The sequence below is a fragment of the Aythya marila genome, assembly GCF_965140915.1.
Source record: "Aythya marila genome assembly, chromosome: 3".
In the NCBI taxonomy this organism is placed as follows: domain Eukaryota; kingdom Metazoa; phylum Chordata; class Aves; order Anseriformes; family Anatidae; genus Aythya; species Aythya marila.
This window is the reverse complement of record NC_139044.1, coordinates 32,844,452-32,862,339: the sequence shown is the minus strand read 5'-3', so window position 1 is coordinate 32,862,339 and position 17,888 is coordinate 32,844,452. Positions and strand designations below refer to the sequence as shown.

Sequence of the window (17,888 nt, the reverse complement as noted above, 5' to 3'; positions counted from 1 at the left end):
AGGGGAAAGAGGGAGCAAATCCCTCTGACCTGCGCCACCAAATCGCAAGAAGGTCAGGCGTGCCCCTCGCATCTCTCACCAAGCTGAGGGCTGAGGCTGCATGCTGCTGAGGGGGGCAAACCTGTGGCACTTCCCCAGCCCCAATACCTTGTACCAGCCGCCTCCTGGCACGCAGCAGGGCTGGTGACGAGGGGCAGGGTCTCTCCTTTACCACCAGCCTGTCTCTGCCAGAGCCACGTCCCCAGTGCCTGAGGAAACACCCATCTATCTCCACAGCCCCCTCGCTCTGGCAGGCACACATTTGGTGTTTTTTTTCCCAAAACACCAGCAGAGGTGCGATAAATAGCCTGATTCCCTCTGCTTCTCCTGCTGCGCTCCAGAGCCCTTCTGAGGGGAAAATACGCGAAATTAACCCACCTCAGCACCGCACCGCAGCCCACTATAGCGATCTGGCCAGCCGTGGAAGCGCAAATTTCATCCTCTCCACAGGTTTCAACCCCTGGGCCGCCCACTCTGCTCCAGCTTTTGCTCTCCTCAAGACATCGGCTTAATTTGGAGAGAGCAAAACCCCACCCAGACCCCAACCCCCCCCGCGGGGCCGCGCACCCTTAACCCCACACCCCTCAGGGGCCTCGAGTGGCGGCGGGGCGCAAAATGGCGTCGGGGCCGGGCCGGGGCGGGCGGGCGGGAGGCGGGAGGAGGCGGAGCGGCCCCGCAGGTGCGGGCGGAGCGGGGCGGGAGCAGCGGGGCCGCCCGGCCCCCTCTGGCCGCTGCCGGCTCGGCGGCGCTCCCCGGCCGGCTCAACGCCTTCAGCGGCCCCGCCGATGGCTCCCCCCTCGGCTCTCGGCGGCGGCCGCCGGTGAGGCTGAGCCCCCCGGGGCCGCCCCCGGGGCCGCGGTGTCGCCGGAGCTCGCCGCAAGCCCCGGCGGCTCCCCGAGGCTGGGGAAGATGCTGCCGGGCTCCATCCAGATCTCCGGCGAGACGCTGTCGGGAGCGGAGATCCGGGACATCTGCGAGAGCCTGCGGGAGAACTCGGTGCGGCTGCTGTCGCTGCGGGGCTGCCAGCTGTCGGAGCGGGACTTCGGGCACGTCTGCCGGGGGGCGGCCGAGTCGCGCTCCCTCGCCCAGCTCAACCTCAACCTGGGCATCGTCTCCAACATCAACCGCGTCAAGCAGCTGGCCGAGGCCCTCAAGACCAACCGCTCCGTCCAGTCCCTCTTGTGAGTAGCCGCGGGGGGCCCCGGCCCGGTGATGCTGCTCGGGGTGCCCAGCAGCTCCCCGGAGTTCACGTCTCGTCAGGGGAGAAATGCCCTTGACATTGCCTTCACCCCTCGCCCTTCACCGGGCTTTCCCGCCTGCTTGGCACGGTTTCAGCCCCATCCCCGAAAAACCTGGGTTCCCCCACACCCACGTGAGCCTCGCCGGTGCCCTCCGCACCCCCTCGTCCCTGCCGGGCTCCATAACTGCTGGCTGGCCCCCTCTGCAGAGCCCTCCTGAGGCTTTTTCCCTGCCTGACACTAGGATTTGTCCCCCTCCTCCTCCTCACTTCACCCACTTCTTGCTCCCCACCGGGTCAGCTTGCCCCTAGAAGGCTCCGTGGTAATTTTCCCTTTGACCCACGCAGCCTCCATGGCAGTCCCCTGACGGATGCAGGCTTGGCCCTCCTCAACCCGGCGCTCTCCATCCATCCCTCGCTGGTGGCTCTGGATTTAGGAGACTGCATGCTGGGGGACGAAGGCATCAACCTGATCTGTGGGCTCCTGCCACCCGATGGGGCTAAGTCAGGTAAGCACCAGGAGCCGTGGGCTGCACAGGAACCAGCAGAGCTTTTCCGTGGAGCAGTAAATCCTCAGCCCTGGGAGCAGCAGGCTCTGTAGTTTGGGCATTTATTTTCCCGACTTCAGTACAGCAGAAAAGCCAAGCGATACAGGACCGGTTCCCTTGGGCAGGCGTGGGCTTTCTGCTATTGATCTGTCCTGCTGGCAGTTTGTTGCTCAGAGACCAACAGGTTGCTTCTGCTTTATGACAGCAGCATGTGAAACTGGAGGAGGGGAGAGCTTGGGCTTTGCATTTATTATCTTCTGTTTATGTGTTGATAGTGACCACAGATAAATATATGGCGTACCCCCTACCCCAGCACTTAGTTCACTGTCAGTGCCTGAGAATTGTCCCCAGTTGCAGGTGCACTCGGTGAGCGTGTAGATGGCTGGTGATAGCCTTAGTGCCAAGCTCACATCGTTACAGGGGATGATCTTTAGCGGTCTGACGCTGGTGGGTCAATGAACACAGGAGCTGGCAGGTCCTGAGGGAACAGCACCCCTTTCCCTGAGGCTCGTAGTGCTTTCCAACTCCTCTCCCGAGCACCTTGTGTCTGTGCTCACAGTGTCACCGATGCTGTTATCTCAGCTGGCCACCCCTCCTAGGTGCAGGCTTCAGAGCCCACCGTCCCTGTGATCCTCTCTCTGACCTGTCACCTCATGCCACCTCCTTCTAGTCAGTCGCCTCGCACAGCCCTTGTCTCGGTTGTGCTTGCTATTTAGGGTAAGCAGGGCACAGGTTGTGAGAGCAGAGAAATGGGGCAGTCACAGCATGGGCAGATAAAGGGACACTGGAAGGCAGTGATATAAAAAATGATGTGTATGGGAGCAAAAACCAAACCCTTTAGCCTGTTGGAGTACAGGGGACATGACTCAGAGCTGCTCTGGTTAGCTGAACTAGTTCCCCTCCGGCTGCTTTGGTGATCCTCAGGCTCTGGTTTGGCTTCTCTCTCTTCTCCAGGCCTCAAAGAGCTAACGCTGAGCGCCAACCCGGGCGTCACAAGCAAAGGCTGGGGCCGCCTGGCCATTGCGGTGGCTCACAGCTCCCAGCTCCGAGTGTTGAACCTGGACTACAACCCCCTGGGTAAGCTGGGGGACCGCAGGGGCCTGACTCCTGCCTTCCCGGGCTTCTGCAGTTTGCTTTGCTGGGTGGCCAGGGGCCGAGCTCTGCGTGGGCAGCAGAGCTTCCCCAGCAGGATGGGGACCTTGCAGTGGTCCTGCCTGGTTCCCAGCAGTGAATCCACCCTGCCAAGCACCCTTGGCACTCGGGAAGCCAGCCTCGCTGCTCTGGGCGGCGTGGCCGCCTGCCCTGCCTGCGTTTGCCATCACGTTTGACCCCCTGCTTCTGCCCCGTGGCCTGACGTCAGCTCGGCAGAAGCCAAGCATCCCCCTGCTCCCCCCTTCCCTTCTCCCGGAGCAGGGAGGAGGAGGAGGAGAGGCTGGCATGGGTTGCCATAGAAACCAACTCTCTCCAGCTCTGCTGCAAGGTGGTGAGGAGGAGACCGGGCCGGGCCTCCCTACCCAGCGCAGCGGCTGGGCGCTTCCCACCTCGCTTCCCTGCTGGAAATGGAGCCCCCCCCCAGGGCGGTGAGGGACCCGGGGTGTTTCCGTGACAGCCCCAGCCCCACGAGGGCAGGGGTGGTGTGTGAGCGAAGGCAGGCACTGCCGACAGCCCTGGTTTGCTTCTCCTCCAGGTGACCAGGTAGCAGGGATGCTCGCTGTCGCTGTGGCCTCCAGTCGAACCCTTGAAGTGCTGGATTTGGAGGGAACAGGACTTACCAACCAGTCGGCCCAGGTAAGGAAACCTGTTACTCTGCAGCATCACTGAAGCCCCACTGAAATTGGTCCTGGCCACCTGTAGGGGCACCAGGATGTCTACCTGCCTCCCTGCCCTTTCCAGACTCCACACACGTCCCCTTCCCTCCCTGCACCCAGAGGTGCTGCTGCTTTCCCCGAGCTCGCAGCACTCAGCCACAGGAGGAACTTGGAAGGCACAGCTCTGACCTAGAGCTCCTGGGCCTCCCTCAAGGCAGCAGAGAAAGTCACAGAGCTCTGTCTGTAGTTTGGGTTTCTTGGGAGAAGTAAGGGGTTGGATTTGTGATGGAGAATCAGAGGTCCATGTGCAGCTCCCAGCAGTAGGAGGGGCCTTGCCTGGGTATGTGGGAGCAGCAGGTGTAGAGCAGCCTCCTTTTCGGGCAGAACCAGGAAATCCAGGCTCAGTTCTCCCTACAGCAAGACGAGAAGTCCTCAAAACGTCTGGCAGAGGGAGGTCAAAGCTGAAGGATGGCAGAGGTAAAAAGAGGAGGGTTGGAGCCTGTGGGGAGGCAGGGTGCTGAAACTCTTCCTGTTGAACCTAGCTGCTGTTTGTGCTGCTCGTCTGCCTGCTTTTATCTCGCTCTCTGCCCAGACCTTGCTGGACATGGTGGAGAATTACCCCACAGCCCTACGGACACTCATCCTGGCGGAGAACAACATCAGTCCGGAGCTGCAGCAGCAGATCTCTGATCTGCTCTCGGAGGGCGAGGAAGAGGAGGAAACGGAGGCTCGCGAAGTCACGGCCAGGGAGAAGAACCCCTGGATCTGCCAGAACAGTAAGAGCTCTGGGGCCTGGCCTGGTGGGGCTGGCAGACAGCCATAGGGATGTTTGGGGTGTTTCTAGTGCCACGGATCTCATGGTGGGGCTGGTCCCTTATCCCTGTGAGCTGCAACCCAGACAGCCCCCAGCCACGACCTTGACGTTAAGCAGCGTTGGGCTGAGCCCTGCTTGGAAAGGGAACCTCCAAGGACAATGCAGCAAAGAGCAGAAGCGGTACCTCAGAGGCGTTTCTCCTGATGCTGCAGGAATTAAATCTTTGTGCAAAGCCTTAAAACCAAGGGCAGGAGCATTCAAGATCTCAGGGGCCTTTGCCAGACATCCTAGCCAAAACTCGTGTCATTCCTCACTGCTTCCAGAACCTCCCTGCAACAGGCACAGGAGCAGCTTTTCCTATCTCTGTGGCCTAAACTTGTGAGGGGTGAGCCATGTGCCACAGCCTGCCTGTGCAGGGGCTTGTAACAGAAAAAAAGGTACATGATGGGAAGAGCAATTGCCTGTTGTGTGTATAATATTGTGCATTGCCATGCCTACATCATGATCCTGCCGGCTTGGTGTTTGTTTTTTTTTTATTATTTTATTTTATTTTTTTCACCTTACATCTCTAATTGTCCTTCCCTCCCTCCCAATTCTAGTATCAGGCTAGCAGACAAGCCCAAGCACCCCCAGTGCCTCACAACATCTGGTTCTTCGTTTGTTAGAGCCATAAACCTCTTTTGCTGGCAGCTTTGGCTGCGTTTGGGATCCAGTTTCCAGAAACCGATCCCCAAAACAGAGATCCCCCTCTGCAGTTTTGAATATGCGAGGTCTGGATCTGAAGCACAGGGGCACTATCTTTTTCCCCCCTTTGCATCCAGGAAAAACGCTTTTTCTGCGGTTTAGAAAATCTTCTGGATGGAAGACCAGCACCCTGCTGGCTTTTGGTATGCGTGCCCATCCTCCCTGCAGCCAGTTCCCTTGGCAGGGGGAGTCACCGAGTTCCTGGCCAGCACTCTGTGCCATCCCCGAGCCCGAGGACTGCCCTGGTCTTCCTGAAGCCAGGCGGAGGAGGGAGGGCTGCACAAACCCTCCGTTCACAGGGCACACGATCAGGGTTTCCAGGCCTCTGCTGCCACAAAACGGCTGCTTGCCCGCGTGGGTTTGGGCTGCGTGCAGCTCATCCCAGCCGGCTGCTGGCTGCGGAGCTGGGAAGGTGCTCGGGGCCTGCAGGTTCAGAGGCGTGGGGCTGCCTGAAGGCACAGCTGGGTCAGTGGCACCGCGACCACTGCACTTAACGCGTCGGGGATTCCTCAGCCTCACCTCTGGCTCCAGGCTCTCCCACAGCCCAAAAACCTCATGGTTTTCTCCCTCTCTCGCCACAGCTCCCAGCTCCCAGATGGTCCTGATGACGTCGGGACTCGGCGACAGCCTCCTAGCAGAAACGGAGATGTAGCTGGGCTGCCCTGCCTGCTCCTGCCCAGGAGAGCGCCGGCGCTGGCACCACGCACAGCGGGGGCGGGGAGCACGCACCCACCAAGCCCCCGTGCCTCCGCTGAGCTGCCCCGAGGCTCTCCTCACACATTTCACCTCCCATCGCTGGCTCCCGGAGCGCCGGAGCCCGGTCCAAGTGAATCTCCACACGCCTCTCTGTGTCGCCACGCGCCCCGTCGGCCGCTTGTGATTGTCCAGTCGCTGCATGCGTAGCTCACGCTGCCCTGCCTCTCTCTCTCTCTCTCTCCCCCCCTACACCTTGGCTGCACCCTGCAGGGTGCAGGCTGTATTTATTCAGATGTGTATAAGAGATGGTCTTTCTATCGCCTGTCCTGCTGTCACGACCAGAGTTTTATGAAGGGCACAGCCACGGCACCGCTCGCAGCCACCTGAGCCTCCCGCAGCCTTCGTGCTGAACCAGAAATGGTGGCAAAAAGGGGAATTTCCTCCCGTTTTGCCTCTGCTACAGCAGTGCCCCGGCCCTGCTTGAAGGCAGCAGGGGGCAGCACCGCCCTGGCATCCCCTGGCTCCCCTCCGGGCTGTCTCTGCGTGCCCACCGCAGTCCAGCTCGGCTCCTGAAGCACCAGAAACAAGGGGCTGGAGGGCAGCAGTAACTTAGCTCAGCTGGGAGAGGGCTCAGCTGCTTTCTGGGTACCTCTGAGCCTGCTGAGGGCATCACAAGGCAGGCACGGAGTGGGTGATCAGCCAGTTCAGTGCCTGGCACGCTTGCAGGTGGCGCACACACTCCACAAGAGGCTCTGCTCCTCCACCAACACGCTCCAGAGCGGGCTCAGGTGAGAAAACACGGCAGCCATCCCCCCTTACTTTTAAAATAGTTTATTTCTGCTCTTAAAATATACATCAGTTTGAAAATTTCAGAAAACAAAAACAAAAACACGTTAGTTACAGATTAACAGTCTGGAGGTGGGACGCCGGGAGCGGGGTCAGCTCGAGGCCCCGGAGCCAAGGGGGGCACAGGAGGCAGGCACCGTGCCAGCCTGGAAGGGCTCTGCTCCTCACGGCTTCAGGGCAGGAGATAACGCCCTGCGAGCTGAAGGGAGGCTCCTGCTCTCAGCACCAGCCTGTTTGCACAGGAATCGAGTGAAATACTGCAGTGAAAGGCCGAGCCCCGGCTCCGCAGCTGCCTGAGGTGGGACGCAGGGTGACGGCGCAGGGGCCTGCAGCTCCTTTTCACAGGCCCTGGAGCATCAGGGTTGGGGCTGAGGCCCCAGCTGCAAGCAGCCCTCTGAAAAAACAGGGATTTGGGGAGGGGAGCAGGGCCCCCGGGCAGCTTTGGGCTGCATCTCTGGCTGCTGGCTCCCTCCCCGGCAGAGGGATGCTCTCCTCCGGCACGGCAAGGAGCACTGACGGAGCAGGGCAGGAAGACAATGCAAATCCAACTAAAAAAAGGAAAAAAAAACAACAGCCAGCAGGCCAAGGATCAGCCAGCAGGAGCCAGGCTAGCCCTCTGCCTCACCCCCTGGGCCAGGTGAGAGACACGAGACAAGACAAGGGCACGGGACAAAATTAAAACGGAACACCGGGCCACGAGAGCCCTCAAAAAGAAAAAACAAGAACCAAACCTACACCTACAGACCTCTCCCCTTCCCTCCCCCCTCCCCGATAAGACACTGAGCACACGAGACAGCGAAGAAAAGTCACGAGATCACGCTAGGCTAGAAAAAAAAACCACGCCTGGAGGCCCTACCCAGAAGGGGAAGCCCCAGAGAGGCACCAGAGCCAGCCCGGAGCCCCCCCAAAAGAAGGGGGCACAAAGCCCCTGGCAAAGGGCTGCTGCTGAGCCAGGGAGCAGCTCCCCAGAGCGCTGCCCTCGCATCCCCACAGGCCCTGAAAATCCCAGCAGCATCCTTCACCATCTCGTTGCCGAGGCTGGAGGGCTTTCTGCGGGCTGGTGAGAAGGGAATCGGGGCTCGGGGCCGCCCTCGGCGCAGGGAGCAGCCTGGCTGCCAAGCGCTGCGGCTGGTTCTGCAGGGTGGGGAAGGGAAAAAAAAAAACAACCCACCCCAAAAACCCGAGGGCGGGCGAGAAGAAAGCAGCCCACCCAAGAGGAGAAGAGGCAGCAGCCTTCCAACAAAACAACAGAAGAGGTGTGAGGGAGGAGACGCACAAACAAAGCCCCAAAACCAAACCTCCTCTGCCCGGGGAGGGGACGCACGGAGGCAGCCGGGGCCCCCGGGGGCTCCCAGGGGCTCAGACGCCACCGCCGGGCGCTCTGCCCCGTTGGCACGAGTTGAAAGAGAGCAGCCGGGGCCTCAGGTACCTGAGTGGGAAGGGAAAAGGGAGGGTGAGAGCGCGGGGAGGCAGAGGCACGCCGGGACGAGGGGTACCCAGAACTGAGTCCGGTACAGGCACCAGTGTGAGGCTGCGGGGACAGCCGCGAGCGCGCCGGGGCAGCGGGTGTGCTGCGGGCCCGAGGGTAGCCAAAGAGGAGAATAAATATAAAATTTCAGAGCGTGAGAGGGTAGCGAGAGGTTTTTTCTCCCTGGGAAGAAAGTGGGGAGGTGGAGGCGTCCCGCAGCACGCGGCTGCTGCTGCTCCTGCCTCAGCTGAGCAGGTTGCCCTGCTCCTGGGCTTGCGTCAGGCTGTCCTTGCGGTGCAAGTGGTGGACCCCCATCCTCTTGGGGCTGCGGTGCGGCCGTCCGAAGGGAGGCCTGGCCCTGCTGCCTTCGCCGCTCTCCTCCTGAGCTCCTCCTTGGCTGCTCTCCTTGCTTCCCGGCAGCAACATTTCTCTCTCGTCAGCCGGGCTCTCGGGCAAGCCGAGGTCCACGTAGTCCTTGTGCTTCTCCGGCGGGGGGCTTCCAGGCTCCGCGGGGCCTCCGCCGCCTCCCTGCAGCAGCTTCTGGGCTTCGTCCTGGGAGAAATCCGTGCCGTAGTCCGAGGAGAAATGGCTCCGGCGGGCTCTGGACTCGGTGCTGTCCGTGTCCACGCTGGAGTCCCGGCTGACGGTCCAGCTGCAGCTCTGCGCCGACTCCTCGCCGTCCGAGTAGGCTGAGGCCGCCCTGCCCAGCTCCTGCATGGAGCGGCTGAACCTCTTCTGCAGCTCCGGGGCGGTGTCGCGGCCGAAAGCCGTGCGGTTCAGCAGCGCCCGCTCCGAGCTGGGGGGCGCCTTGTCCACGAACACGCGCTGCCAGTTGGCCAGCAGGTCCTCCTCCGAGCTGGCCGAGCTGGCGAAGGCGCTGGGGATTTGGGGTGGGCTGCTGAAGGGGCTGCTGTGGGACGAGCCGGGAGCCCCGGCTGCTTTGGGGGACTGCTGGCAGGAGCAGCTGGAGGCCGAGCGGCGCCCTTCGGATGCGGGGCTGCCGGGCAGCGTCCGGTGCCGGTCGCAGCTCTCGTCCTCGCTCTGCACCAGGCTGAGCGAGATGGCCTGGCGCGTGGCGTACGTGCAGTTGGGCAGGGGGCTGTTCTTCGGGATCCTTACCTTGTCCTCGGAGAACTCGATCACCTTGCGCCCGGGGTAGATGGGGTGGGGGGGCGACGGGGTAGGGTACGGACTGAGCTTCTCAAAGGCCGGCGCGTCCTCGGGGACGCTCTCCACGCTGCCTTGCGGCTTGCAGCCGCCGTTCTGCTGCTTGCCCGCGTCCCCACCCTCCTTCCCCGGCTGGCCCGCGCTCTGGCAGGCCTCAGGAGGGGCTCCGCTCATGTCCACGTGCACAAACACATCCTCAGCCATGGGGCAGCTGCCGCTGCTGGACTTGGCCGAATTCAGCACCAGGGATTCCGGCTTCTCCAGGACTCTGGCGATGACCGAGGTGGGCACAACGTCAGACGGGGCCAAGGTATGGGTTGCCTCTTGCCCAGGGCCTGAAGACTCCTGGGTGCTGTGCAAATGCTTATTGACCATGTCCTGCAGCTCGTAGGGAAGCTGGGGAGAAGGAAAAGGACGTCAGAAGGGTGCTGCCCCAGAAACCATGACGCCCCAGTTAACCTGCCTTTTCCAACCCATCTTCACGGGTACTTTTACTCCTTATCTCAACCCTAACGTTCACCCAACTTGCCCTGAGGAAGAAATCTCTTTCCACAAAGAACCCGCCCCATATGAGGGATGAACAAGGCTCTCTGGCTGTCACACCAACCACGTTTCCAGGCCGTGGCTCTCAGACCCAGCTCGGAAAAAGGCCAGGAAAAGGTGGCAGGCGGGACTCCGTCCCCCACGCCTGTGAGCGCAGAGGCAGGGCCCAGCCAGCCCATGCTAGGGGGAGGCCTATTGATCGGTGGAAAATCCGCTGGTGGTTGCACCAGCGACTGAACAGCCCCCAGTGCAGGACCCGCAGTGCTCCCCACACGCGGTAATTACAGCCTGGCCGCCCTGGCAGCCCGCCCGTGATCAGGATCGATGCCTTCCCTCGTCCCTGCCGATCCCACTTCCTCCCTCTCCCCGTTTCAGAGATGCAGAGGGCGGAGAGCAGAGCTCCACCAGCCGCTCCGTGGCACAACGGGGTCTGTCCCGTGTCACAGCCAGAAGGAAACCCTGTCCCAGGCTGGAGGCACGGGGCAGGGTGCGTGAGAACAGCTGGCTGAGGGGCAGACCCCCCTCCAGCGTGGGACACGGCCCTCTGGGGGGGCAGAATGCAAAGCCCTGGGGAGGGGAGACAGCTGGGAGAGGGGTCAAGGTTACCCCAGCAGTAACTGATACACACGGACCTCAGGAGCGCTAATTTGAGACACAAAGGGGGAGGGGGACGCATCGGTCACCTGCTGAGTTACTAAAGATGAGCACACGGCGTCGCTGAGAGGAGCTTACCAAGGGCTGGGGACTAAGGGCACGGGCAAAGAGAGAGCTGGGGCAAGGGCCCAAAGCAGATTTCATGTTCCCAGCCGGAGAAGTGATGCTGCTACCTTCGCTCACCCTGAAGGCAGGACGAGCTGAGCAGACCCCACAAGGGGGAGCACGTCCTGGTACCGACTTTTCCCGTTCAGGAGGCCGAAAAGACACCCTGAACGCTGCCCCCCGAACTGCTCCTCAGCAAACCACTGATCTGCCAGCGTGGCCCTCGCACGTGGACAGGTGAGAAAGGCAAGAGGACGGAGCAGGGTAAGAGAGAGGTCTGTCCTCCCGCCAGCTTCCAGCAGGCACCCGGCAGGCTATCGAATTCAAGGTTATTGTGCTTTTTATAACAGCTCCTGTGAAATGGAGCCGGGGTGAAAGAGGAGCTGGCAGAGGCTCTGCGCTGCCCTCCCAGTGGGAGCGGGAGCCCCCCCACACCTCTGCCCGGGGCTGAAGGGTGAGAGGCCAACAGCCCCGCAGAGAAAGCTGGAAAAAGGCAAGGCGCAGGTGGAAACCACGAGCCCTCCTTCCCCACCTCCGCGGGGCTGCTACTCACATCGGCAAACTTGTGGTTCCTGAAGTGGGACTTGTTGCACTTGAGCAGCTGTACCGCGAGGTTGCAGTCCTGCCGGTAGCGTTCCTGCAAGAAAGGGCACAGCGTGCAGCCGCGTCAGGCTCGTAGCTGCTCCCCGAAAAGGCACCGCCTGGCCAGGTGCTGCTCAAACAGAAGGCCCGTGCATTTCTTACGGCTCAGCCAGCACGTCCCTTTCAACTCCTCCCTCCCTGTGGAATTCATCTCCAGAAGTCCCCTCAGTTGGTACAGCCTGGGCTCAGGTCAAACCTTAAGCTCAGACACCAAAAGAGTCTGATCTTCATCAGCCGTGCAGATCAGCCCTTCCTTGCCCAGTCCCTCAGGCCGTTTTTCTGTTTGCCTGTCCCTACCGCTGCGTGCAGCTCCCCCGCCTTCATAAACACTGAAGTCATCCCCATGCTCCTTTACGCCCATGACTTTGAACCAGAGGACGAGCCCACACCTCACCACACTTGCACAACCCTTTGCAGACTCACTCACGTTGAGTTCTTCCAGCTTGTTGATGGTAGTTTTCGCATCGAGCAGTTTATTAGTGAGCTCCACAATCTCCCAGTCCAGCGTCTTGCGGTCCATCTCTGCCTTTTTGATCTGGGATGTGAGAACAGAAGGGTGTAAATCCCCCCAGCACAGAAGAAACCGGCTTCACCACCCACCTCACCCCCAGCATAGCACAACGCCACGTTCAGCTGGGATACAAAGACTTCCAGACAGACAGACAAGGGGGACAGGCTGGCTCTTCACCCAGGGAGGGCCTCCAAAGGCAAGTGGAGCTGGCCACTCTGCTGGTTGCAGAGGTGACAGCTGAGTTGAAAGCTCCTTAACGCAGCACAACCACGTTTCCTCTCTGCCCTGATTGATGGGGTGCCTGATGGAAAGGTGGTGGCTTTGAATAGTTCATCCCATCCCGCCACCAGCAGCAAGGAGCTATAAATTTGTGATACCCAGCCCACTGCTCTGGGGCAACGGAGCGAGAACGCTGCCCATACAGGTCAGCAGGCTGTGCTGAGCGGACAGATTTGTTTGGCAGGGAAAGGACACCACCTTGAAAGAGCTCAGGCCTTGCTCTGGTAAGAAAAAGGACCTGGAGCTCACTCAACGCCCACCCTAATGCAAGTGGTCTCGTCTCTTCAGACTCCCTAACAGTTTAGGAGCAGGGCAGGCGGAGACCCGGATGTAAGAGGGGCACAATGAATACTGACCCAAGAAATTCAAGTGACAGAGTTAAGAAGAGAAAACTGGCTCGGTGTCAAACGCTCTTCGGATGGAGCGCTGCAAGCCAGGGCCTGCTGCAGCTGCGGGCAGCTGCTGGATACCAGGTGAGCCCTTGGCTGGACGAGGGCTGGGGGCCCCCCTCCAGCTGGGCTGGAGCATGTGGGACTGCCAATGAAACCGACAGGCTGGGACACGTAAAAGGGGGAAAAAAAGAAAAAACACACAAACGAAAAGACGCAACTGCAAAAATCCAGCTTTGGCTGAGAGAGGCCTGAGAGGTGAGCGCACCCAGCGTGTGCCAGCAGCAGCATGGGGAGGAGAAAGAGAGAGAGAGAGAGAGAGGGGGGGGGGGGGAGGGAGAGAAAAGAAACAGCCATGAGTGTTATGAATGCACACAACAGACACACACACACACGCTGGCTCTGCTCTGACTGTCCCCGTCCCCCCAGGACGAGCCCCCCAGGAGCGGCTGGCACATCCCTGGCGTTTCCAGAGGGACTGAAGCAACACGACGGACGGACACCATGCGGTTATGTTGTGGGCAACCAAGCTCACGTGCATGACCAGGTAGGGGCTCCGTAAATCAAGGAACCAGCTCACGACACCAGCCAGAAGGGGGACTAGGTGGTCGTGGCCAGAATCCCAACCCTCGCCCACCTCCACGCCTGCTGGCTAAAGCCAGGGCCCCTTCCCCCTTCTGCTCCTAGCACATAGGTCTACCTCCACCTCCCCTCTGTAGGGACCGAGTAAGGCACTTACTAGGGCGTGCAGCTTCTCCTCCAGGTCCTGGTTGGTTCTCTGGGAAGCGGTGTAGCTGTTCTGCAACCTACAGGACCAAGGTGGTACACGTGGGAATGGATCTCGGGCATTCACACAAGTCTTCTTTGTGACTGCCCAGCAAACCAATTAATCCACACCTCCAGGAAGACTGAAATTCCCAGCACTAAGACACCAAGGCATGTCAGCTGTGCCTCACCTCTGCCTCATAATGGCCTCCAGACCCCAAATTACTAGAAGCAAGCTGAGCTTGGCTGGGTGACCCTTCATGCTTTTGCTGGGAAGGGTGTGAGGATGTTGGATGACTCTGAGCTGTGACAACCCTTCAAGCTAGCAGCGTGCCTGCTGCACCCTGGAGGAAGCAATACTTGTGAGGTTTTCACCCTCCCCTCAGTCTGGGGGAGCACCTTTCTGAGGACAGCATGCCTCCGATCGACACAGCAGGGCACAGCCTGCTCGAAGCAAACGAGGGAGCCCTTGCTGGGAGTGATTGCTCCAACTCTGTCCCTCATTTTTTTTGCTTTTCCATACCTACGGAATTTGTCTTTGAATTTCTCCAGCTCCTCCCGGTTCTGGCCCAGCTCCATCTCCAGGTAGTCCTGCCCCGACTCCAGCTCCCTCTCCATCGCCTCCATTTTGTTCGTCACGTAGGTCAGCCGCCGGCGCAGTTCTTCGTTCTCGTGCTGCAGCAACCTGGGCACACAGCGACATGGCCCCACTGCTTTGGGGCTCAACATCCCACACAGAGACCCCAGAAGCCAGGAACTGAACCGTCAGGGGACCCCAGCCCACGCAGTGAACAGTGCACCACAGTTAGGAGAGGGAGGCTCAAACCCAAGCCCACGCGAGCTGTGGGATCAGCTCCCAGCTCCCTCTCGGGTTACAGAGCTCGGGTGAAGTCCGCTCGCCAGATGGGCTGCTCAGCTCCCTGCTGAATGAGACCCACTCAATAATTTATCCCCGAGCAGGTTAGAAGAGGATGAAGCGCAGTGCTAGCAGCTGTCTGGGCCCCACACCTCACCCTCACCCAGCAGCAGGCCCTTGCGTGCTGGTTTTGGTGGCTCACACTACGACGGTGGCAATGAGATGAAGGCATTCTTCCCTCCACCTGCGTTAAAGGCTTTATCTCCTGCTTTCCACCACACCCACTGACTCCTCTGCCTGCACCTGCACTGGAGATCTGCGGCCCCACACCTCCTGAGGTTGGCAAGGCACAGACCAAAGCTCTGCCCACACGGCCCCAGGAGGGCTGGAGATGTGAGGGGAGCCCGCAGGGGCAGGCAGCTTCGCCCTGCAGGTGGCACGACCACGAGGTGAGGGATCAGCACGACAAGCGGGCGGGGGGAGCAGGACACTTACTTCATCCTTTCTGCATCCGTCAAGGGCTCCTGCACAGGGAAGAAAACAGATGTGAGATTCTTTCAGGGGAGGAGTGGGTCTCATACCGTCCCCTAAAGGGCAACGTCTTGTTGCCAGATCCTAGCAGGGACTCTTGCTCTTCCTCTGAGGGGTCAGGGGAGGTAGATTAGAAGCTGGGATCTGTACACACCACCCCCATGCCCATGCTAAGGCAGACTGTGTGCTCTGGCTCAGAGCAGCTGAACCAGAAACCACCACACACGTTGGGTAACTTCACTCTCCCACGGTGAGCACCAGCCTCTCTCACCACACGGCCACCTCTGCTGGTGTTTCACCTTCCTGCCCATCCACGATTAACAGGGAGCAGGAATCTCACAGGCCAGCAGGCACCAGCAATTAACGTGCCACCACAACACCCTCGAGGCCTCCCAGAAGAATCAGAGCGTGTCTTCTGGGAGATGAAAAGAGCTGTCTGTCCAGCAGTCACGCCAGCTAGACGATGCTGTGAAAAGGGTTTCTTTCTGCAGACCTGAAGAGCGCCACTGTCATTGCTCCAGGACAGCACAAGAAACACTAAAGGGCAGAACAGCCTGTGAAAGAAACGTTCTGGGCAAGGTCCCCGGAGCTGGTGGGAGCAGGGACCTGCAGAACAAGGCGAGACAGTGCTGCACCAGGAGCACGTGGCTGCGCTGCTCTCGCTCCCTGCGCTAACCCAAAAGGTGGCTGCTGCTTGCCAGCACAGCTGGGCAAGATTCAATCAGCACTAGCAACAACCACATCTCTTGTGAAAGCTCAAGGCTGTGACCATTCTCGAGGCCCAAGCTGCCCACGGAGCAGTTTTGGTGCGTGGTGTACCTGCAGCACTGAGCTGCCACACGTCACCTTGCCCATGAAGCGTGAGAGGCCACGCCACAGGCAGCTGTGGCTGAGGTTGCCAAGCTTCCAGCAGCGTTACAGAGGGCAAACTCATCTCAGGCCTGGCCCTCAGACACCACGGGGCTTCCTTCATCACTGCTCATTTTAAAAGGATGGTCCTCAGCGCCTGCACCTCCCTTCCTGTCCTTAAAGGCAAAGCATCAATCCACCCTTTCCTCACATCCCTACCCCACAAGGCAGTCAGTAATTCCTGCAGAATTACCCAGCAACTGCCTCCCCAACCCCTACAAATCCACACCCAGCACAGGGTAGCGAGCAGGCAAAGGGGATATGGCGATTTCCAGTAAAATGAGGCAGTGGCCCCAAAGCAGGCTGGAGAAAAGAGGGGATGGCTTACAAAGACCCAAACAAGCCATCAAGGAGAGATCCAGCACCCCAGATAAACCAAAGATAAACCCAGCCTGCAGCAGCGACACGAGCAGCACCACAGGACAGCAGCTTCTGGTGACGAGACGCCCACAGCTTCAGGGCTGGGGGCCCGCTCTGTCCCCCCACGCTGGCATTAGGGGTGAAGTGAGAGCCAGGCGGGGGCTTCGGCCTTGGTGAGACCCCCGTTTGCGAGAGCCAGCAGACCTGGCACCTACCTTGTTTAGTGCCAGGCTGCAGGAAGGGGAGGATCTAGGTGGAGCTGGCCCTTCCTCCCGGCTCCAGGGTGTTGGAGGGGAAAAGGATTCTTTCTCTGGGTGGTTCGGCTCCACTTTCTGCTTCTGCCCGATTTTAGCAGACAGATGGTGTGGCTGTAACAGCCGGGAACAGGGACTGCTTTCATCCCTTCTGCCCTCTGCACTGCTTTTCCATGAAGACAGTGAGTGCTGCTGCCCAGAGGATGTCCCTGCCAGCCCCAGGGCTGCCAGCTTCTGCAGCTCATACTGACACAGATCTACCACCCTTCTCTTCAAGGAAAGAACTTTCTCCTTACTGTTCTTTCTCCCAAGAACGGGCTTCTTGCTCAATCTGGAAACTCTCTCAGCCTCCTCTGCACGATTTCTCTGACACGAAGCCATTCCCGGCCCCTCACATTTCTTTGCTGTTTTTCTTCTGCTTGGGCACGAGGATCTTTCTTTTGCCCGTTTGGTTTTGACCTCTTCCAGATGACCTTCCCCTCGGCTTTCTGGGGCAAACCCCTTGGCGAAACGGGCAGAGTTCTGGCTTTGCTCTGCTCCCCTGCTTTCTCCCAGCGAGCGCAAGCGGATGGGACTCAGCACCCGCTGGGTAATCTCGTCCAGGAACTTGGAGAAGAGCATTTTCTCTTCTCTGAGCTTCTCCTTGCGCTTGGCAGAGTCGGCAGCACTGCCACTGCTGCGCTCCCTGCGGCCGAGGCCCAGCTGAGGGTCGCTGTACTTGCGGGAGCTGCGGCCACGGGGAAGTGCCTCGACGGAGCGGGACTTGCGGAGGGTCTCCGGGCACGCACCCGCCCGCAGGCCGGTCTGCTTTAAGATCCCTTTCAGAGGCAGCTGCGTAGGGGAGACCCGAAACTTCCTCGGTGCCAAGACTTCAGGAGGCTCTTTAAACATAAGCGAGCGTTCCAGGCTCCTGCTCTTGAACGAGCAAGGAGGGTGGGGTTTTTCATCTCCAGGCACCACGACCGTCTCCATGCTGCGGCTCACAAATTTGCCGAGGTGCCCACGAGCGCGGTTCGGGCACCGCTTCCCGCCCCGCTGTGCCATCCTCCTACCACGCGGCAGTGCTGGCTGGCTCTTGACATTCAGCTCTGCTCGGCGCCCTGCCGCTTCCTTCTCACTGCTGGACTCCAGAGACCACGACGAGGAGAAGTTGGGGCTGCAAACCTCCAACCCCTCCGCCTGCTCGAGCTGGCCCGCCTCGGCGCGACTAAACCCTGCGTGCTGGCGCGCCGCTGCTAATCCCTTCGCCACCCGGCAAGCTGTTACCTGACTCTGCTCGGCCAAAATCACTCCGTCCTGCTCGTCCCGAATGATGGGGACCTCGTGGCGGACCTCGCGATGCTGCGGGGGCGCCTTGCGGTAGGGCTTCTTGGAGGGAGCCGTGCTCGACATCCTCCCGGCTGCGGGGCTCCGCCGGCGGGCTACCTGCCGAGAGCAGAAAGCGCACGGGAGAGGGAGTCACGCGCGCTGCAGGCAATCCGAGAAGCAACCCAGCAGGACGTCGGCTCCCCATGCAGAGCGTGGATAGAGCAAGGAAGGGATGTGAGCGCACGGCTCGAGCGGCGGCCGCAGGAGAGGGAGCAAAGTCAGAGGTAGCCGCGTCCTCCCAGCCAGGGGGAGCGGAGGGCTGGCACATCCTCTCCCCCCTTCTCCACACGCTCACTCACGTAGCTCGTGTGGAGCTGGATTATATATAGCAAACCAGAAGAGGCCTCACAGCAGC

General features: G+C 60.3%; 2 protein-coding genes across 6 annotated transcripts in view; one reads left to right on the top strand and one right to left on the bottom strand.

The window, feature by feature from the left end:
* Nucleotides 1-783: 783 nt before the first annotated feature.
* On the top strand, nucleotides 784-6,207 carry LRRC73 (leucine rich repeat containing 73). The gene is made up of 6 exons (XM_082757860.1): nucleotides 784-1,220; nucleotides 1,625-1,785; nucleotides 2,779-2,901; nucleotides 3,512-3,612; nucleotides 4,225-4,408; nucleotides 5,772-6,207. The coding sequence occupies exons 1-6, from the start codon at nucleotides 949-951 to the stop codon at nucleotides 5,840-5,842; spliced, it is 912 nt and encodes a 303-aa protein (XP_082613986.1). The 5' UTR covers nucleotides 784-948; the 3' UTR covers nucleotides 5,843-6,207.
* Nucleotides 6,208-6,675: 468 nt separating this feature from the next.
* Nucleotides 6,676-17,888, bottom strand: part of TJAP1 (tight junction associated protein 1) — a 34,577-nt gene continuing 23,364 nt past the window's right edge. The window contains exons 1-8 of one of the 5 annotated variants that reach the window (XM_082755556.1): nucleotides 16,127-17,421; nucleotides 14,607-14,635; nucleotides 13,779-13,940; nucleotides 13,230-13,296; nucleotides 12,712-12,741; nucleotides 11,739-11,846; nucleotides 11,223-11,306; nucleotides 6,676-9,763 (exon numbers count right to left, since the gene is read on the bottom strand). In XM_082755556.1, the coding sequence (XP_082611682.1) occupies nucleotides 8,444-9,763; nucleotides 11,223-11,306; nucleotides 11,739-11,846; nucleotides 12,712-12,741; nucleotides 13,230-13,296; nucleotides 13,779-13,940; nucleotides 14,607-14,635; nucleotides 16,127-17,209 (2,883 nt within the window). In that variant the 5' untranslated portion in view covers nucleotides 17,210-17,421 and the 3' untranslated portion in view covers nucleotides 6,676-8,443. The other 4 variants (XM_082755558.1, XM_082755557.1, XM_082755560.1 and 1 more) reach the window with 4 other exon arrangements.

Coding starts and splice junctions, on each gene's coding strand:
- LRRC73 (XM_082757860.1), top strand. CDS start 949: ATGCTGCCGGGCTCCATCCAGATCTCCGGCGAGACGCTGTCGGGAGCG. Junction 1,221..1,624: donor CGCTCCGTCCAGTCCCTCTT/GTGAGTAGCCGC, acceptor TGACCCACGCAG/CCTCCATGGCAGTCCCCTGA. Junction 1,786..2,778: donor ACCCGATGGGGCTAAGTCAG/GTAAGCACCAGG, acceptor TCTCTTCTCCAG/GCCTCAAAGAGCTAACGCTG.